This window comes from Hypanus sabinus, chromosome 10 (assembly GCF_030144855.1).
Source record: "Hypanus sabinus isolate sHypSab1 chromosome 10, sHypSab1.hap1, whole genome shotgun sequence".
NCBI classification, from domain to species: Eukaryota; Metazoa; Chordata; class Chondrichthyes; order Myliobatiformes; family Dasyatidae; genus Hypanus; species Hypanus sabinus.
The window spans coordinates 109198815-109213977 of NC_082715.1; the positions used below are offsets into that span (position 1 = coordinate 109198815).

The 15163-nt window shown below is 40.5% G+C and overlaps 1 protein-coding gene across 2 annotated transcripts in view; it reads right to left on the minus strand.

The window, feature by feature from the left end:
- enah (ENAH actin regulator) overlaps window positions 1-15163 on the minus strand; it is a 313411-nt gene that overhangs the window by 269103 nt on the left and 29145 nt on the right. Inside the window, exon 1 of one of the 2 annotated variants that reach the window (XM_059982581.1) lies at window positions 14911-15049. The exons of the other annotated variant lie outside the window; for it this stretch is intronic. Within the exon in view, the coding sequence (XP_059838564.1) occupies window positions 14911-14948 (38 nt within the window). The 5' untranslated portion in view covers window positions 14949-15049. Of the gene's footprint in view, window positions 1-14910; window positions 15050-15163 lie in introns of those variants that run through there. 2 annotated transcript variants of the gene reach the window in all.

Consider the following 15163-nt stretch of genomic DNA (forward strand, 5'->3'; position numbering starts at 1 on the left):
GGGCGTTTCGTACGCATTTATACCAGGCGCCTCGCACATGCATGAGGGATCACCGGCGCCTAGTGGGCAAGAACACGCGCAACCCCCGTCCCCTGTGCAATCGCCAATGTTGCCGGCACCTATGCGGTCACAGCCGGTGCTACGTAGATCGCAGCGACAGATTCGACCGCCTGATCGGCTTGACTTGTAAGAACCTTCGCTACATGAGGACTTTTTCAAACGAAGGGGGGGTGAATGTGGTGAACTATGTGCCTGTCGGGACACGCCCCTGCTGACTGCTCCTGTGGCTCCTCCCACAGGCCCCTGTATAAAGGAGACCTGCGGCCTGAAGATCGGCCTCAGTCTCCAGGACCTTGTATGATAGACACTCACTCCTGGTTCCTTCTTCCAGTCAATAAAAGCCGATATCTCGCCTACGTCTCAGTGTGAGTTATTGATGGTGCATCACAACCACAGTAGATGAAAACCACACTTCCTGAAAAAGGAGGACATTTCAGATATCCTAGAGCAGAAAACATCATCATAGTGGAGACTACATGCATTTCCCTCCACAGATGCTGCCTGACCTGCTGAATTCCTCCAGTGCTTTGTGTGTGTTGAGAGAAAGCATGAGACCTTACAAAAGATTCAGTTGGAGGAGGTGTTATCTAGGTAGCTGTGCAGTAATTGTCAGTGAATCATTTTACTCCTCAGATGGGGTTGCAAAGAACCAGTAAAAAGAGGAAGATGTCTCAAATATTCCATGTGAATTTGAAGACAGGGTGAAAGCTAGAAAAGCAGTTAATAAAATTGATGTGTTCACATGGGTGCAGCAGGCAGCACAAATGCAATAATCAATGTTAGGGAATCGTTACAGAGCAAGTTTGAAAAAAGAATGCTCCAATTGCCAATGAAAAGGTAGTATGATCTCAAGATTGTTTAATGTCATTTTCCTGTACACAGATGTAAGGAGAACGAAATAATTGTTACTTTGGATCCAATGCAGCGCAAAACAAAAGATAAAGAACACAATTATAATCACACAATAATGTATAGCTAGGGTCCTAAGACTTCTACACAGCACTGTATTTGTCAACTTAGAGCAGAGAGCAAGTCTATAAATCTAGTAGGAGCAAAGAATGTTGGGAATGGTGAGAGCAGAGCACAATTGGAGGCAGGTGGAAGAAGACTGCCAGGACAAGGGTGGCATGGGTATAGATGCACCCAACTCTGAGACACAAGGCAAGCTTCCAAACAAATGGTTTAATTGATCATTACAGAATGTCTGCCTGGCACTTCCCACTCCCTTCCCTCTCTTTTTCCCGCCCAGACCACGATCCCCTTCTCCCTGCCCCTTTCCCATTCTCAGTCCTCAATAAACACACACATCAGAATCAAGATCATCATCACTCACATAGAGTTGAAAGTAAAAATTTTGTGAACCCTTTGCAATTAGCTGTTTTTCTGCATAAATTACTTATAAAATGTGCTCTGATCTTCATTAAGACACCATAAGACAAACACATTCTGCTTTGATAGATTAGATTCAATTTTGTTGTCATTGTGCTGAGTAGTTACAAAACCAATGAAATGCAGTTAGCATCTGACCAGAAATGCAAAGAATAGTGTTATTTACAAAATAACTGCAAATAAAAAGTGCTACAGCACACAAATATAAAAGTACTGAGACAGTACAATATGGGTGCAATACTGCTTAGTGCCGTGATGTGAGGTTCAGCAGGGTCACAGTCTCAGGGAAGAAGGTCCTCCTGTGCCTGCTGGTGTGGGAGTGGAGGCTCCTTTAGCGCCTACCGGATGGGAGGAGAGTAAAGAGTCCATGGTTAGGGTGAAATGCATCCTTGATAATGCTTTTCGCCCTGCCCAGGCAGTGTTTATGGTAGATGTTCTCAATGGTGGGCAATTGGGTGCCGATAATCCACTGAGCAGTTTTCACCACACGCTAGAGTGCTTTGCGGTCCAATACGGGATAATTGCCATAACCGCACTGAGTTGCAGTTGGTGAGTATGCTCTCAATGGTACAGCGGTAAAAGTCCATCTGTATCCTGAGACAGAGGTAAGCTTTCTTGATGCTCCGCAGAAAATAAAGGTGCTATTGCGCCTTTTTGATCAGGATGGAGGAGTTCAGGGACCAGGTGAGATCCTCAGAAATGTGGACACCAAGGAAATTGAAGCTTGATACTCACTCCACTACAGCTCCCTTGATGTAGATGGAGACATTAGTGTGGCTCCTAGCATGCCTGAAGTCCACAATGATCTCCTTGTCTTCTGGGTGTTAAGGGCCAGGTTGTAACACACAATTGTACTTTCCATGTCTTTATTGAACACGTTTAATCATTCACAGTCTAGGCTGGAAAAAATGTGAACCCTTATATTTAATAACGAACAGAACCTCCACCAAACTTTCTTGTGGCTGCTGATCAAACTTGCACAACAGCAGGAAGGAATTAAAGACCATTCTTCCGTACAAAACTGTTTCAGTTCATGCCACAGCATCTCAACTGGGTTAAGGTCTGAATTCTGACTTGGCCATTCCAAGACACAAATTTTCTTCTTTTTAAACCATTCTTTTGGTGATTTTCTCTTGTTTTAGATCATTGTCTTGTTCCATCATCCAATTTCTGTTAAGCTTTAGGTGACAGATTGCTATATCGACATTCTCCTGTAAAGTGTCTTTTTCAAGTTTGAATTCATTGTTCCCTCAACAACTGCAAGCTGTCCAGGCCAAGGCACCAAAGCAACCCCAAATCACAATGCTCCTTCCACCTTGCTTCACAGCTGTGATGATGTTTTGGTGTTGGTGTGCAGTGCCCTTTTTCCTCCAAACATAGTTGTGTGCATTTTTGCCAAAAGTTCAACTTTTGTCTCATCTGTCCACAGAACATTGTCCCAGAAGCATTGCAGAACATTCAGGTGGTCGTACAGCAATGGTTTCCTTTGGGGTGACCTTCCATTTATGATTAGTGGACAAACAAACAGTTCAGCAAGTTCTGGAGATTCCTGCAGGTCTTCTGCTGTTACCCTTGTGTCTTTTTCACCTCCTTCAGCCTCGCACGTTGTGCTCTTGGTGTGATCTTTGATAGATGCTCACTCTTAGGAAGAGTAGCAACATTACTGAGTTTCTTCCATTTGTAGACTATTTCCTTACTGTAGACTGAAGAACATTCGAGTCTTTAGAAATGCTGTTGTAGCCTTTTCCAGCTTCATGCATCTCTAGAATTCTTCTTCTCTGAAAGTTGCTTTGATCAAGGCATGATGCACATAAACAAATCTTTCTTGAAAAGAACAGGCTCTGTCAGTAACCTGACTGTGTGTCTTTTTTATATATATATAAAATAGCTCCAAATAGCTTTACCCCAGAGGTTCACATACTTTTTGAACCAAGACAGTGATTATTTAAATGGTGTACTCAGTATTTATGAGAAGTAGTACAATTATTTGTGTGTCATTAGTTTAGGCAGACTGTGGTTGTCTATAGACTGCATCCTGTCTGATGCAGTGCAGTTTCTGTAAGTAGTAGTGATGTAGCTTGTTAGGATGCTTTCTACTGTGCATCTGTCGAAGAACTGGAGATTGAACATGTAAAATTCATCTCTCTTCAGACTCCTCGGAAAGTACAGGTGTTGGTGAGCTTTCTGACTCTGCAGGATATGTTCTGGGACAATGAGAGATTGTGTGCAATGTGCACTCCCACAAGTTTGAAATTGCTTGCACATTCCACTGCTGTGCCACTGATCTAAAGCGTAGGGGGTGTAGTGTGAGTTTTCCTGAAGTCGATATCCATCTCCTATCTTGTTCACATTAAGGAAAAGGTTATTTGACTGGCACCAGGCCCCAAGATCTTCTCTGTAGGCCATCACATTCTTGTTGGTGATAAACCCCACACTGTTGTATCATCCATGGACTTCATGTGATTGCTTGGGAGTCATGTGTAAGCAGAGTGCACAGAACACAGACCTGGGGTCACCCGTGCTCAGGATGATGGCAAGTGAGGTGCTGTGCATCCTGGACTGTCTGAAATTTGTTCATTAGGAAGTTCAAAACTCAGATGCACAGTGGTGTATTTAGACTAATGCCGAAATGAAATCCAGAAACAGTATTCTGACAAATTTTTTTAAGTGTCAGGGCCAGGTGCCTGACAGATGTTATGGCATCTGTCTTTGAGTGGTACTGTCAGTATCTCACCACTGTATTTAATGTGAACCTACCGCCAGTCACATCATCCCTTTCCTATCTCTACAAAGATCATAAACTGTGATTCCCTCATTTGTGACGGCTCCACATCCCTCCCTGACCCAGGCACTTTCCTCTGCAAACATAGGAAGTATAACCACTGTACCTAGGATACAAGGATTCCTAATCTATGTCGGGTCTCACCAATATTCAAGAGGCCACACCAGGAGAAGCAAACACAGCATATAACCCCAACAGACTACGCTCCGTCCGCCTGAACTAGCAGGATCTCCCAGTTTAATTCCACTTCCCATTCTGATATGTTCATCCATGCCTCCTCCACTGTCAGGATAAGGCCACACTTAAGTTGGAGGAACAACTCCTTATATTCTGTTTGGGTAGCCTTCAACCTGATGGCATGAACATAGATGTCTCATACTTCTAGCAATACCTCCACTACCCTCCCCTTCACCATTTCCCATCTCCTTGTCCCTCCCTCATGTTACCTCCTGGTCCACGCATCTGGTCTCCTTCTGGTGCTCCTCCTCCATCCCCCTTTCTTCTTCCTTCCATGGTCTTCTGTCTCTTTCACCAATCAATTTCCTAGCTCTTTGCTTCATCCCTCCCCCCACCCCAAGTTTCACCTATCACCTGGCATTCTTTTTCCCCTCCCCACCATTCAAATCTACTCCTCACCTTTTATTCTCTAGACCTGCCAAAGGGTTTCGGCTTGAAATGTCAACTGTACTTTTTTCCACAGATGTTGCCTAGCCTGTTGAGTTCCTCCAGCATTTTGTGTGTACCTGTTCAAATGTACCTGAAAATATTTAAAACAGGGGTTGATAGGTTCTTAACCGCATCACAAGTGACAGGAAGGCAGCAGGAGAATGGGTTTGAAAGGGAAAATAAATCAGCCCTGATCAAATGACATAGCGATCTCGAAGGACCAAATGGCCTAATTGCGCTTCTATGTCTTGTAGTCTCATGGTGTCTAATATGCAGTATACAGGTTGATCAGGATGCATCAGGCTGGGTCTGCTTACTCTGGAAAAGGAGGGTGAGGCATGATCTTAGAAGCTTATAAAACAATGGAGCATAGATCAAATAAATGCTTAGTTGGGACGGATTAAAAGGGGAACTGAGAGGCAGGTTTTCCACATTGAGGATGGTTGGTATGTGTAACAAGTTTCTAGAGGAAATAGAGGTGGGTACAATTACAATGTTTAAAAGACATTTGCACAGATTTGTGGATAGGAAGGGTCTACCAAGGTATAGGCCAAATGTAGACTTGTTCATGCCTTGGTCAGCATGAACAAGTTGGGCCGAAGAGCCTGCTTCCAGGGAGAGACAAGGGACAGCAGATGCTAGAATCTGGGGCAACAGAATGTACTGGAGGAACTCAATGTCAAGCAGCATTGGTAGGAGGAAAGAAAATGTCAACACTTAGGATCAAATCTCTGCATCAGGACAGAGAGAAGAGGTGAAATAGCCAACATGGAGTGAGATTACAAGGCATCTGGCGTACTGAAAGGGAGGTAAGACACTAGGCAGGTGAATGATTGATGGAAGCAGGCAAGGAGATGGGAAAAGAATAAACAATAGATGGAGCAGGGTGGGTGGAAGGAGTTGAAAGATGGGCGACAGCTGCTGGAGAAAGATAAGGAGTACAAAGCCTTCCAGAGTCAGATAGGGTGGTGAGAATACAATAACAAGAAAAGAGGAAGTGAATAACAGTTAAAAAGAGATTGGGGGGGTGGGGGGGGAGTAAACAACCTGTGTGCCTGTGTGTATTGTGGGTGGATAAAGCCAGGAAGATTGTGTCAAGGTGGGGCTGGGGGAGTGTGAGAAGGGGACAAAATGGAAGAACTAAGGAGATGGAAAAGGAAGGGTGGAAGATCAGGCATGAAAGTGGAAAGGGGCATTTAATTAAAAATGGAAAATTCATTATTCATGTCATTTGAATGCAGACTATCCAGATAAAATATGAAACGTTGCTCTTCCTTTTCGTACTGGGCTTCATCCTGACAATGGGAAAAAAAACAGGTGTCACAACACCCTTGCACTCAATGTCAACAAGACCAAGGAACTAGTTGCAAACTTCAGGAAGGGGAAAATCAGAACACACACCAGTCCTTATTGAGGGCATCAGTGATGGAAAGAGTAAACAGCATCAACATCTCAAAGACTCCATCCTGGGTCCAATACATTGAAGCAATAACAAAGGCAAGTCAGCAGTTGTACATTATTAACAGTTTGAGGTGATTTGGTGTGTCACCAAAGACTCTTGCAAAATTCTTATAGCCATCCCTCATTTGCATTATGTATTTTTTAATAACTCATCATAATTTCTATGTCTTGCATTGCACTGTTGCCACAAAACAACAAACTTCATGACAAGATTGCGACAGATTAGTGTGGCAATGGGAAGGGGGGCTGAAATAGTCTGCAACAGGGAAAGCAGGATGGCCATTGTAGTCTACGCACAAGTCTTATGCAAAGCAGTCAAAGAGTCTGCACATGGTCCTATTGATGTGGAAGACACCTCATTGGGATAATCAAATGAAGTAGATGAAGGGTAAAGGTGATGCAGTTAAGCTTTTGCCTCACCTGGAAGGACTATCTAGGTCCTTGGATAACAAGGTCAAGTGTTACATCTACAGCAAGGGCAATTAAAAATGTCAGGGGTAGAGAGGTTTGGGTGAGGAGGAATAAGCAGACCATGGGGGTCACTTCATTATAGGGGTCGTGCAAGCTTTAGAGGTTGCGGAAATTTACCAGGATGCTGCCTGGATTTAAAAGAATGTCTTAAGAGGCACAGACACAGTGATAAAGACTTTTTCCCAGGACAGAAATGGCTGGGGAGTGGGGAGACATGCTTTAAAGCTCTTGGAGGAAAGTATGGGGGGGTGCATCAGGAGGTAGTTTTTTTTAAAAAAAGGAGTGGCAGGTGGTGGTAGAGAGAGATACATTAGGAACTTAAGAGACTCTTAGATAGGCACATGGATGTAAGAAAAACCCCACTCATTGGTAACAATGATGCACATATCTCAGTCAGTGTTCCTGCAATTTCTTCTGCAGCTTCTCCTTGTCCTTAGATATTGTTGATAAAGCCAAGGAGATTTATCCACCTTCATACGTTTTAAGACATCCAATACCTTCTCTGTTATAATGCAGATAATCCCCAAGGCATACCCTCTACTTCTCCAGGGATTCGCTTGATCCCAGCTGCAAAAACCTGACCGATGCTGAGTTCATCTGCCTTACCTGTCAAAACTTCCTGCATCAAAACAAATGCAATTCAATACAAAAGTCTGTCCTTGCTCTCTGCTGTAACCCGGCTATTTTTATATCATAAATAAAGCTGAACTTGCTGCTGTTGACTTATTATCAACTTCCAGCCTCACATCAGCATCACTACTGTTTTGTAGTCAATTCGCCCCTCCCCCTATTTCCATCTTTCTAGTTTAAACCATCATGGACACAACCCATTCCAACATTGAGGGCATCTTTGACACTGACAAACATTGTTAAATGTGCTACTCTGCGGCAGCAGTACAGTACAAGACATAAAAATTACTATCAGTTACAAAAAATAAACAAATATGAAAGAGGAATAGTGTGGCAGTGCTCATGGACCATTTGTAAATTTGATGACAGAGGGGAAGCTGCTGCTCTTAAATTATTGAACCTGGGTCTCCAGGCTCCTCTATCGCCTCCCCAATGGCAGTAATGAGAAGAGGGCATGTTCTGACTAATGAGGCTCCTCAATGACCAATGCTGCCTTCTTGAGACACCACCTTTTGAAGCTGTCCTCGATAGTGGCAGTGTTGTGCCAGTGATGAAGCTGGCCGAGTCTACAACCCTCTGCAGCTTCCTTCTATCCAGTATATTGAAGCTTCCACAAGAAGAAATGATGCAACTAATCAGAATATTACCCTCAATGACAATCAACACCAGTACACCTCAGGGATGTGAGCTTAGCCTACTGCTCTACTCTCTACAACTGTGTGGCCAGGCACAGCTCAAGCGTCACTTATAAATTTGCCTATGACACAACAGTTGTTGGCAGAATCCCAAAAGGTGATGAGAAGGCATACGGGAATGAGATAAATCAAGTCGTTGAGTAGTGTTACAACAACAATCTTGCACTCAAGTCAGTAAGATCAAGGATTGTTTCTGGACCTCAGGAGAGAACACTTACCGGTCATCAAGAATTAGCAGTTTTGGGTTCCTGAGTATGAATATCTCTGAAAATCTATCCTGGGCCAATCACACTGATGCAATCATGAAAAAAAGGAACCCAATGGCTATATATCATTAGGAATTTGAGGAGATTTGGCATGTCACCAAAGACTGGCAAATTTTCTACAGATCAATCACGGTGAGCATTCTAATTGGTTGCATCACTGTCTGGTATGGAGGGGCCACTGCACAAGATCACAAAAAGCAGCAGAGGGTTGCAAACACAGCTAGCTCCATAATGGACATGGCCTTCTAAGCACCAAGGACAAAAAGGAATGCCTCAGAAAGGCAGCACCAATTATTAAGGACATCCATCACCCAGAACATGCTCTCTCCTTATTACTATGATCAAGGATGTACAGAAACCTAAAAGTACACACTCAACTTCAATTATATTAAACCTGATACACCTACATGAGTCTTTGGTGAATCACCATATCTCCTCAAACCATACACATGTATCCAGGGATAAAGTGCAAAAAGTAGAGTCACCTTCTTCATGATTGCATCAATGTTTGGCCCAGAATAGATTCTCTGAGATGTGTTACACCCAGAAACTTGAAGCTGCTCACCCTTCCCACCGCATACCTCTCAATGAAGACTACTGTGTACTCTCCCAACTTCACTTTCCTGAGTCCACAATTAATTCCATGCTTTTGCTAACATTGAGTGCAAGGTTGTTCTTGCAACACCACTCAAATAACCAATCTATGCAATTCCTGCATACCACCTTGTCACCATCTAAGATTTTACCAACAATAGTAATGTCATTGGCAAAATTATAGATGCACTTGAGCAGTACCTAGCCACACAGAATGGAGCAGTGACCTAAGCACCTATTCTTGAGGTGTGCATGCGTTGATTAGCTGTGAACCTGATATGTTATTACTGATCCAAAATGACTGTGGTCTCCTGATGAGGAAGTCAAGGATACAGTTGCAAGATGGTAGCATCCACCACCAAGAACCCTCACCATCCAGGGCAAGTCCTCTTCTTGCTATCATGATTGGGAGGTAGGACAGGTGCCTGAAGACCCACCTCCATCAAATTTAGGAGCAGCTTCACACCCTGTGCTACCAGATTTCTGAACGGTCCATGAATCCTACCATTATTTTTCTTTTGCACTATTTAATCTTGTAATTTATAGTCATTTTGTCATCAGACAGTACAGGTACCACAAATAAATTTTATGTGATTTAACTCAATGACAACAAATCTGATTCTGATAGTAGCATTTACAAACCAGCTCCTCAAAATATTGGTTCACAAAGTGGTTGAGACAAGTAAAATAACATTAAGTCACTTAGATGTGTTAATAGAAAGGTTAAGAGGGACAACAGTCAAAATTGGACAAGTGGGACTAACTTAGACAGGCTTCTTGGTTGGCATGGCCCATTGCACTAAAGAGCCTGTTTCTGTGCTGTACAACTAATTTCAGATTTCCATCTACAGTTCTAATAATTCAGAAAATTAACTGTATATAATTTAAAATCAAGGCAATGAAAAACTCTCTGCCAGGTGAATAATAAACAGCTTCCAGAAAAAGATTTGCTATGCTCACAGTGGACAGAAGATTAAAGAAAACAAAATATAATTGTTAATAGAGGAAAGTCAAGTTTCTCGGGTACAACAAGCACCGAGTTCATCATTCCTGCATTACGAAGTCCATTAGTTTTAGCCAGAAAAAAACACTATTCAGGGACATCAGCTTCCATTAGCAGAGGACAAAACAAGTCAACAATTATTTTCCCCGATCAGCAGATTGATCATGTGGATGGATGAAAGAGTTATCAATTTAGGTTGCAATGCCAACATGCATCAGTCCAATCAAACCATCCATCCATTAATCTGTCCTGTGTGACATTCTGTGGATTCTGAAGAGGACTCGTCACATCAGAACTATAGTGGAATTAGACTCTGAATAAATCCTTTAAAAGATTGGTTGTGAACTGTTTTAAGAAGCTCTGACATCATAAAGCCCACTTTAGAAGTCAAAGTACTTTTAAAAATCCTTCAGCTTTACTCTTTATGTGCATACAAATCAAAGTGAGTTGTCATAGAAGGGCAGGAATAAAATGACTGGTTAGACTGAGTAATAAGAACTATTAGAATACACTGATTAATATGAATTAAAAAAGGCAAAAATTGTAAATCCAAAAGCAGTACAAATATTTATTTTAGTTTTATATTTATCAAAAATCTTACTCATTTGGCTCCACTGTCTTCTCTGTTCCATCAACAAATGTCCCAAGCATAGCTAAAATATACTTAAAATCACTTCTGGAGGTGAACAAGGGACAAGAATTATTTCTTGTCTTCACATTCCTGCTCAGCAATAATTTGACGGAAGTTGTAAAGCCATGTTTAATCCATCGCTACTCACAAGACAAACAAAAAAAAAAATTTCAAACTTCTGAATTAAAAACTTACAAAAATAGATCATTCAAAAAAAAATCAGGGTCTTAAGTAGCAATTGAGAATTAGCCCTGTTCAAAAAGCAGGCTGAACATACTGAATTCCTTTGACATTACCCCGAGTACAATTCTCTAACCAGTTGCACTTTTAAAACCATCTGCTGAAATGGTGAAATGTGGACTAATGCAAACTAATCAGCATTCGATGTTAAACTATTTATATGGATCAGAACTTTTTAAAATCAGTCACAATACAAATGCCAGAATGCAGTCAAATAATGCACCTTCTTCCAAACAAAGGAGGAAGATTCATTAAGGATGGCACTCTTTAAATCATGAGTGGGAATCATGTAGACAAGGGCACCATTGTGGAAACAAATTTTAAGCACATTCCCTCAATTCTCACCCAACCTTGAACGCTAATGGTATCATTACACACCTTCCCTAGTCTAAATGTAAGAGACAGAAAGAATGAAGCTCCAGATCATTTTTAAATACAGAGCATTCTGGTAGTACAACAAAGTAATTACTTATTCACCTTTTGCTTCTATCAATTGAAATATTCACCATCTGATGCAGAGCGACTGTAGAGACAGCTGGCAAAAATATAATGACAAAAACTGAAACAGAACACTGAGAAACAGACAGCACTTCGCTATCAGTCAATGTGGAACAAATGGTCTGAACCGGTTTCTCCAAGGAGGCCAACAATTAAAAGTTTAGAAAACTGAAGCACTGAGTAGCGCAAACATATATTTGCTTCATCAGAAAATTCACCTTCACTGAGTGAAGTCCTAACAATGTCCACATTGGAGAACATCAATCTCAAAAATCAATAAACTAAATACAACTGATTCAGCATATTTTCTTAACAGCTAAAAATAAACTACAGCATTAATTATTTAAGTGCAAGTTGCTTTTAGTTTCTCTACCCCATTGCCCTAAAGATGGACTTTTTCACCCATGTACACCAAATGCTTTCCTAAATTAGCTTTTTGTCCATTTGTGCTTCAAGTGTTGTCATCCTTCTGTTTCACTCTTAATGACCTCATCCCTTCCTAATTGCTACTTTGCTTTCCAATACTTTGAGAACTTCATTCCTGAGTCAATCTTCCTGCACATTCCCCACCATCTTTGCCGAACCACTGGTAGTCACAGCAAAAATAGTCCAGGGCATTTTTACTATATGAGATAATATACAAATTACTGATATGGAGTTGCATTTATATCACGTGGCTGTGAAAGGCATTATACCATGAAGAGCCAATGAAGTGCTTTTAAAGCTTGGGTCTTATTGAAAAGGAGGGAACATTGCAGATATATTTAAAACAATGAGATAACATATATATTGGAACAAACAGATAATAAAAAATTAATGTCTTACTTATATTGAATAAGATACTAAAAGCCAAAGTTATAAAATAGTACGATTAATTTCAAACTAAGGTGAATGAGAGTGGTCACAAGAAAATGTCATAAACTAATCCAGAGGTGGAATGCTGCTTTTCATGATAGTGGGAAAATATTCACTGATAATTCCCATGAGTCAGCCAAAGAATATTTTGATGCATAATAACCTCTTGAATGTGGATAAAGAGGACATAATCTCAGTTTACAGATGGCACAAACTTGAAAATGTAGTTAACAATGAAAAGTACGTACACGGGTGAAAACATGGACCAAAAGGTGGTTGATGGAATTTATCACAGGCAATTGGAAAGTGATATTTACAGTAACAGAGCTCTTGAAAAATCTTAAAATTATAAACAATTCATCTTGTTAGAAAGCAAACTAGAACACAGAACAACTCAGAAACAGACCCTTCAGCCCATGACATCTATACCAACCATGATACCAACTTAAACTGCATTCCTGCCTGCACATGATCTACATCCCTCAATTCCCTGCCTATTCTCATCTAAATTGCCTCTTAAACACATCCATATTTGCTTCCACCACTTCCACTATCAGTGTTCCTGACACCTACTTCTCTGTATAGAAATTAACATTAAACACCCCCACCTTAAAGCTTTGCCCCTTTTGTGTTTGTTATGTCTACCTTATTATTTACCTACAGTGTACTTTCTCTATAGCCATTTCATTTTATTCAAAACTGTGTTGTGACTTAACTTGTTCCATATCTACACACATTGTAATGATTTGATATGTACGAACAGTATGCAAGACAGGCTTTTCACTCCATCTTGGTACAGGTGACAATTCCAATCTTGGGAAAAAGACTGACTACCATATCTCTGCCTCTCAGAAGTATATAAGATTATATTGGGTTCCCCAAAGCCTCCAACGCTCCAGAGAAAATAATCCAAGTGCGTGCAACTTCTCCTTTTAGCTGATGCTCTCTAATATGAGCAACATCCTGGTGAACCTCTTCTGCACTCTCTCTGAAGTCTCCACATCATTTCTTTAATAAGGCCATCAGAACAGCTGACTAGAAAGACGACTTGGATTAAAACATGGGAGCTTCAGATTAAAAACAGCTTTGGAAATAGATCATATTGACTGAAATTTTAAAGAAGAACATTCTAATTACTTTTGATTATTACAAAGACTGCAGATCTTTTCCACTCATCAGCTGAGTGTCATTTATAATTTCGAAGCAGCTGGGGACATTCAAGGGAGTCTTGCATTCTATTAACATTATACTAACAAAGTTTTTTTTCCCATGCTTCCACTGTTAACTGTGGAGGAATACCCATATATGTTTTAGGCAGGCAGACAAGGACATGATTCATTTACTCAAAACCACAAGGTATTTCTAAGTTTCATGAATTCCAGGGAATGTGTTCACAACAATGTAGCAGTCAAAACCAGTTTGCACTAATCCACACTGCTTTTGTCAGAGGATACAAAAATATTCTTTAGATATCAGTAGATTCACTGTGCCTTCCAGAATAATCAAATATAGAAGATTAACACATCTACACAATATAAACATTAAATACAAACTTAGATTTATAAGAACCCATTTTCGGGTCTTCAACCTATTTGCTACATTAAAAAATTTACATTCTGAACAGGCAGAGAATTGAATTCTCACTTACTTGCAAACATCTTCACAGGTGTAAAAAATAATTCTATCACTACATCCTCAGCCAAAAATTATACTTATGTTTTTAGAATAAACCATTATCCAGAAAAGCCTGGAGCAAGTAAATAATTTTAAAAGGATAATCAAATCTTGCCCCTTATACTGCAAATTCCATTATTAATTCACCTAACAAACCAGAATTCTGTCAGCCCTTTTGCACTTATACAGCTGAGATCAAATCACACAATAAGAGACACCGCACCCTCCATTCCCTGCCTGCCCTCCCCATTTCCTGAATTCCCAAGTCATTTTGCTTAAGTAACAAACATCAGACAGCCTCAAGTGACACATGCTTGTGATACCGCCTGACTAACCTTTACATTTTTGTTTCTCAGGAGGAATCCTGCCACCCAAACACATTAGCTATGATCAACAACTCACTTTGGAAATCAAATAAATGTCCTCCACCAGCATAGGTGTGCACATGACACAGGATGGCAATCTCTAAATTGATAACATATGCATCAGATAAAATGTACCAATACCATTCCCACTAATGCCAATTATCAACCATGACATTAGCAGCTGCAACTCACAAAGCTCTTTGTTTCTGCAGCAAATGCATGGCATCTTTCCTGTTTACATATCCACTTGCTCAGGCAATAGAATGAGCTTGATGCATTGTATACATCTGCACACCAACATTTCTTTCAAGGCATTTTAGAATTCCATGCAATTTAAAAATCAAGCCAATGATAAACACAAAAGATTATAGCTACAATGTAATACATTATAGCAAATCAAATTTATCATTTGCACTGATGAAATGTTGAGAGCATTGTGGAAGGACTGCAGTAGCAATTCATATTCTGTTAAAGATTAAAAATTTCTCTTCTCTCCGAAGACTACTAAAAATAGACACTGCTTCAAAACATCATTCGTTCTGAAAAGATACACCATTTTTTACAACCATTTCAGTCAGCTCTCGATGCACTGATTTCAGTTACCATCTAAATGAAAGGTTTAAGACTCACAGCAACTGTATTCTCCACATGGTCCAGCTCCAAAACATGGCTCCCGAAAGGTTATATTTATAAGGAAAACACTTCCAGGCAAAATTAACTTACACCACTCTCTGTCATAACGGTATGTAATCAGTTTACAGGCTAAAATTTTAATAAGCAACTTGAGAAAATTATTAACGCTGACATTTATACAAGAAGAGCTGGATAAAATATTAACCTCTCGTGCTAAAAGAAATTACAACACTATTGCAGTATAACACCA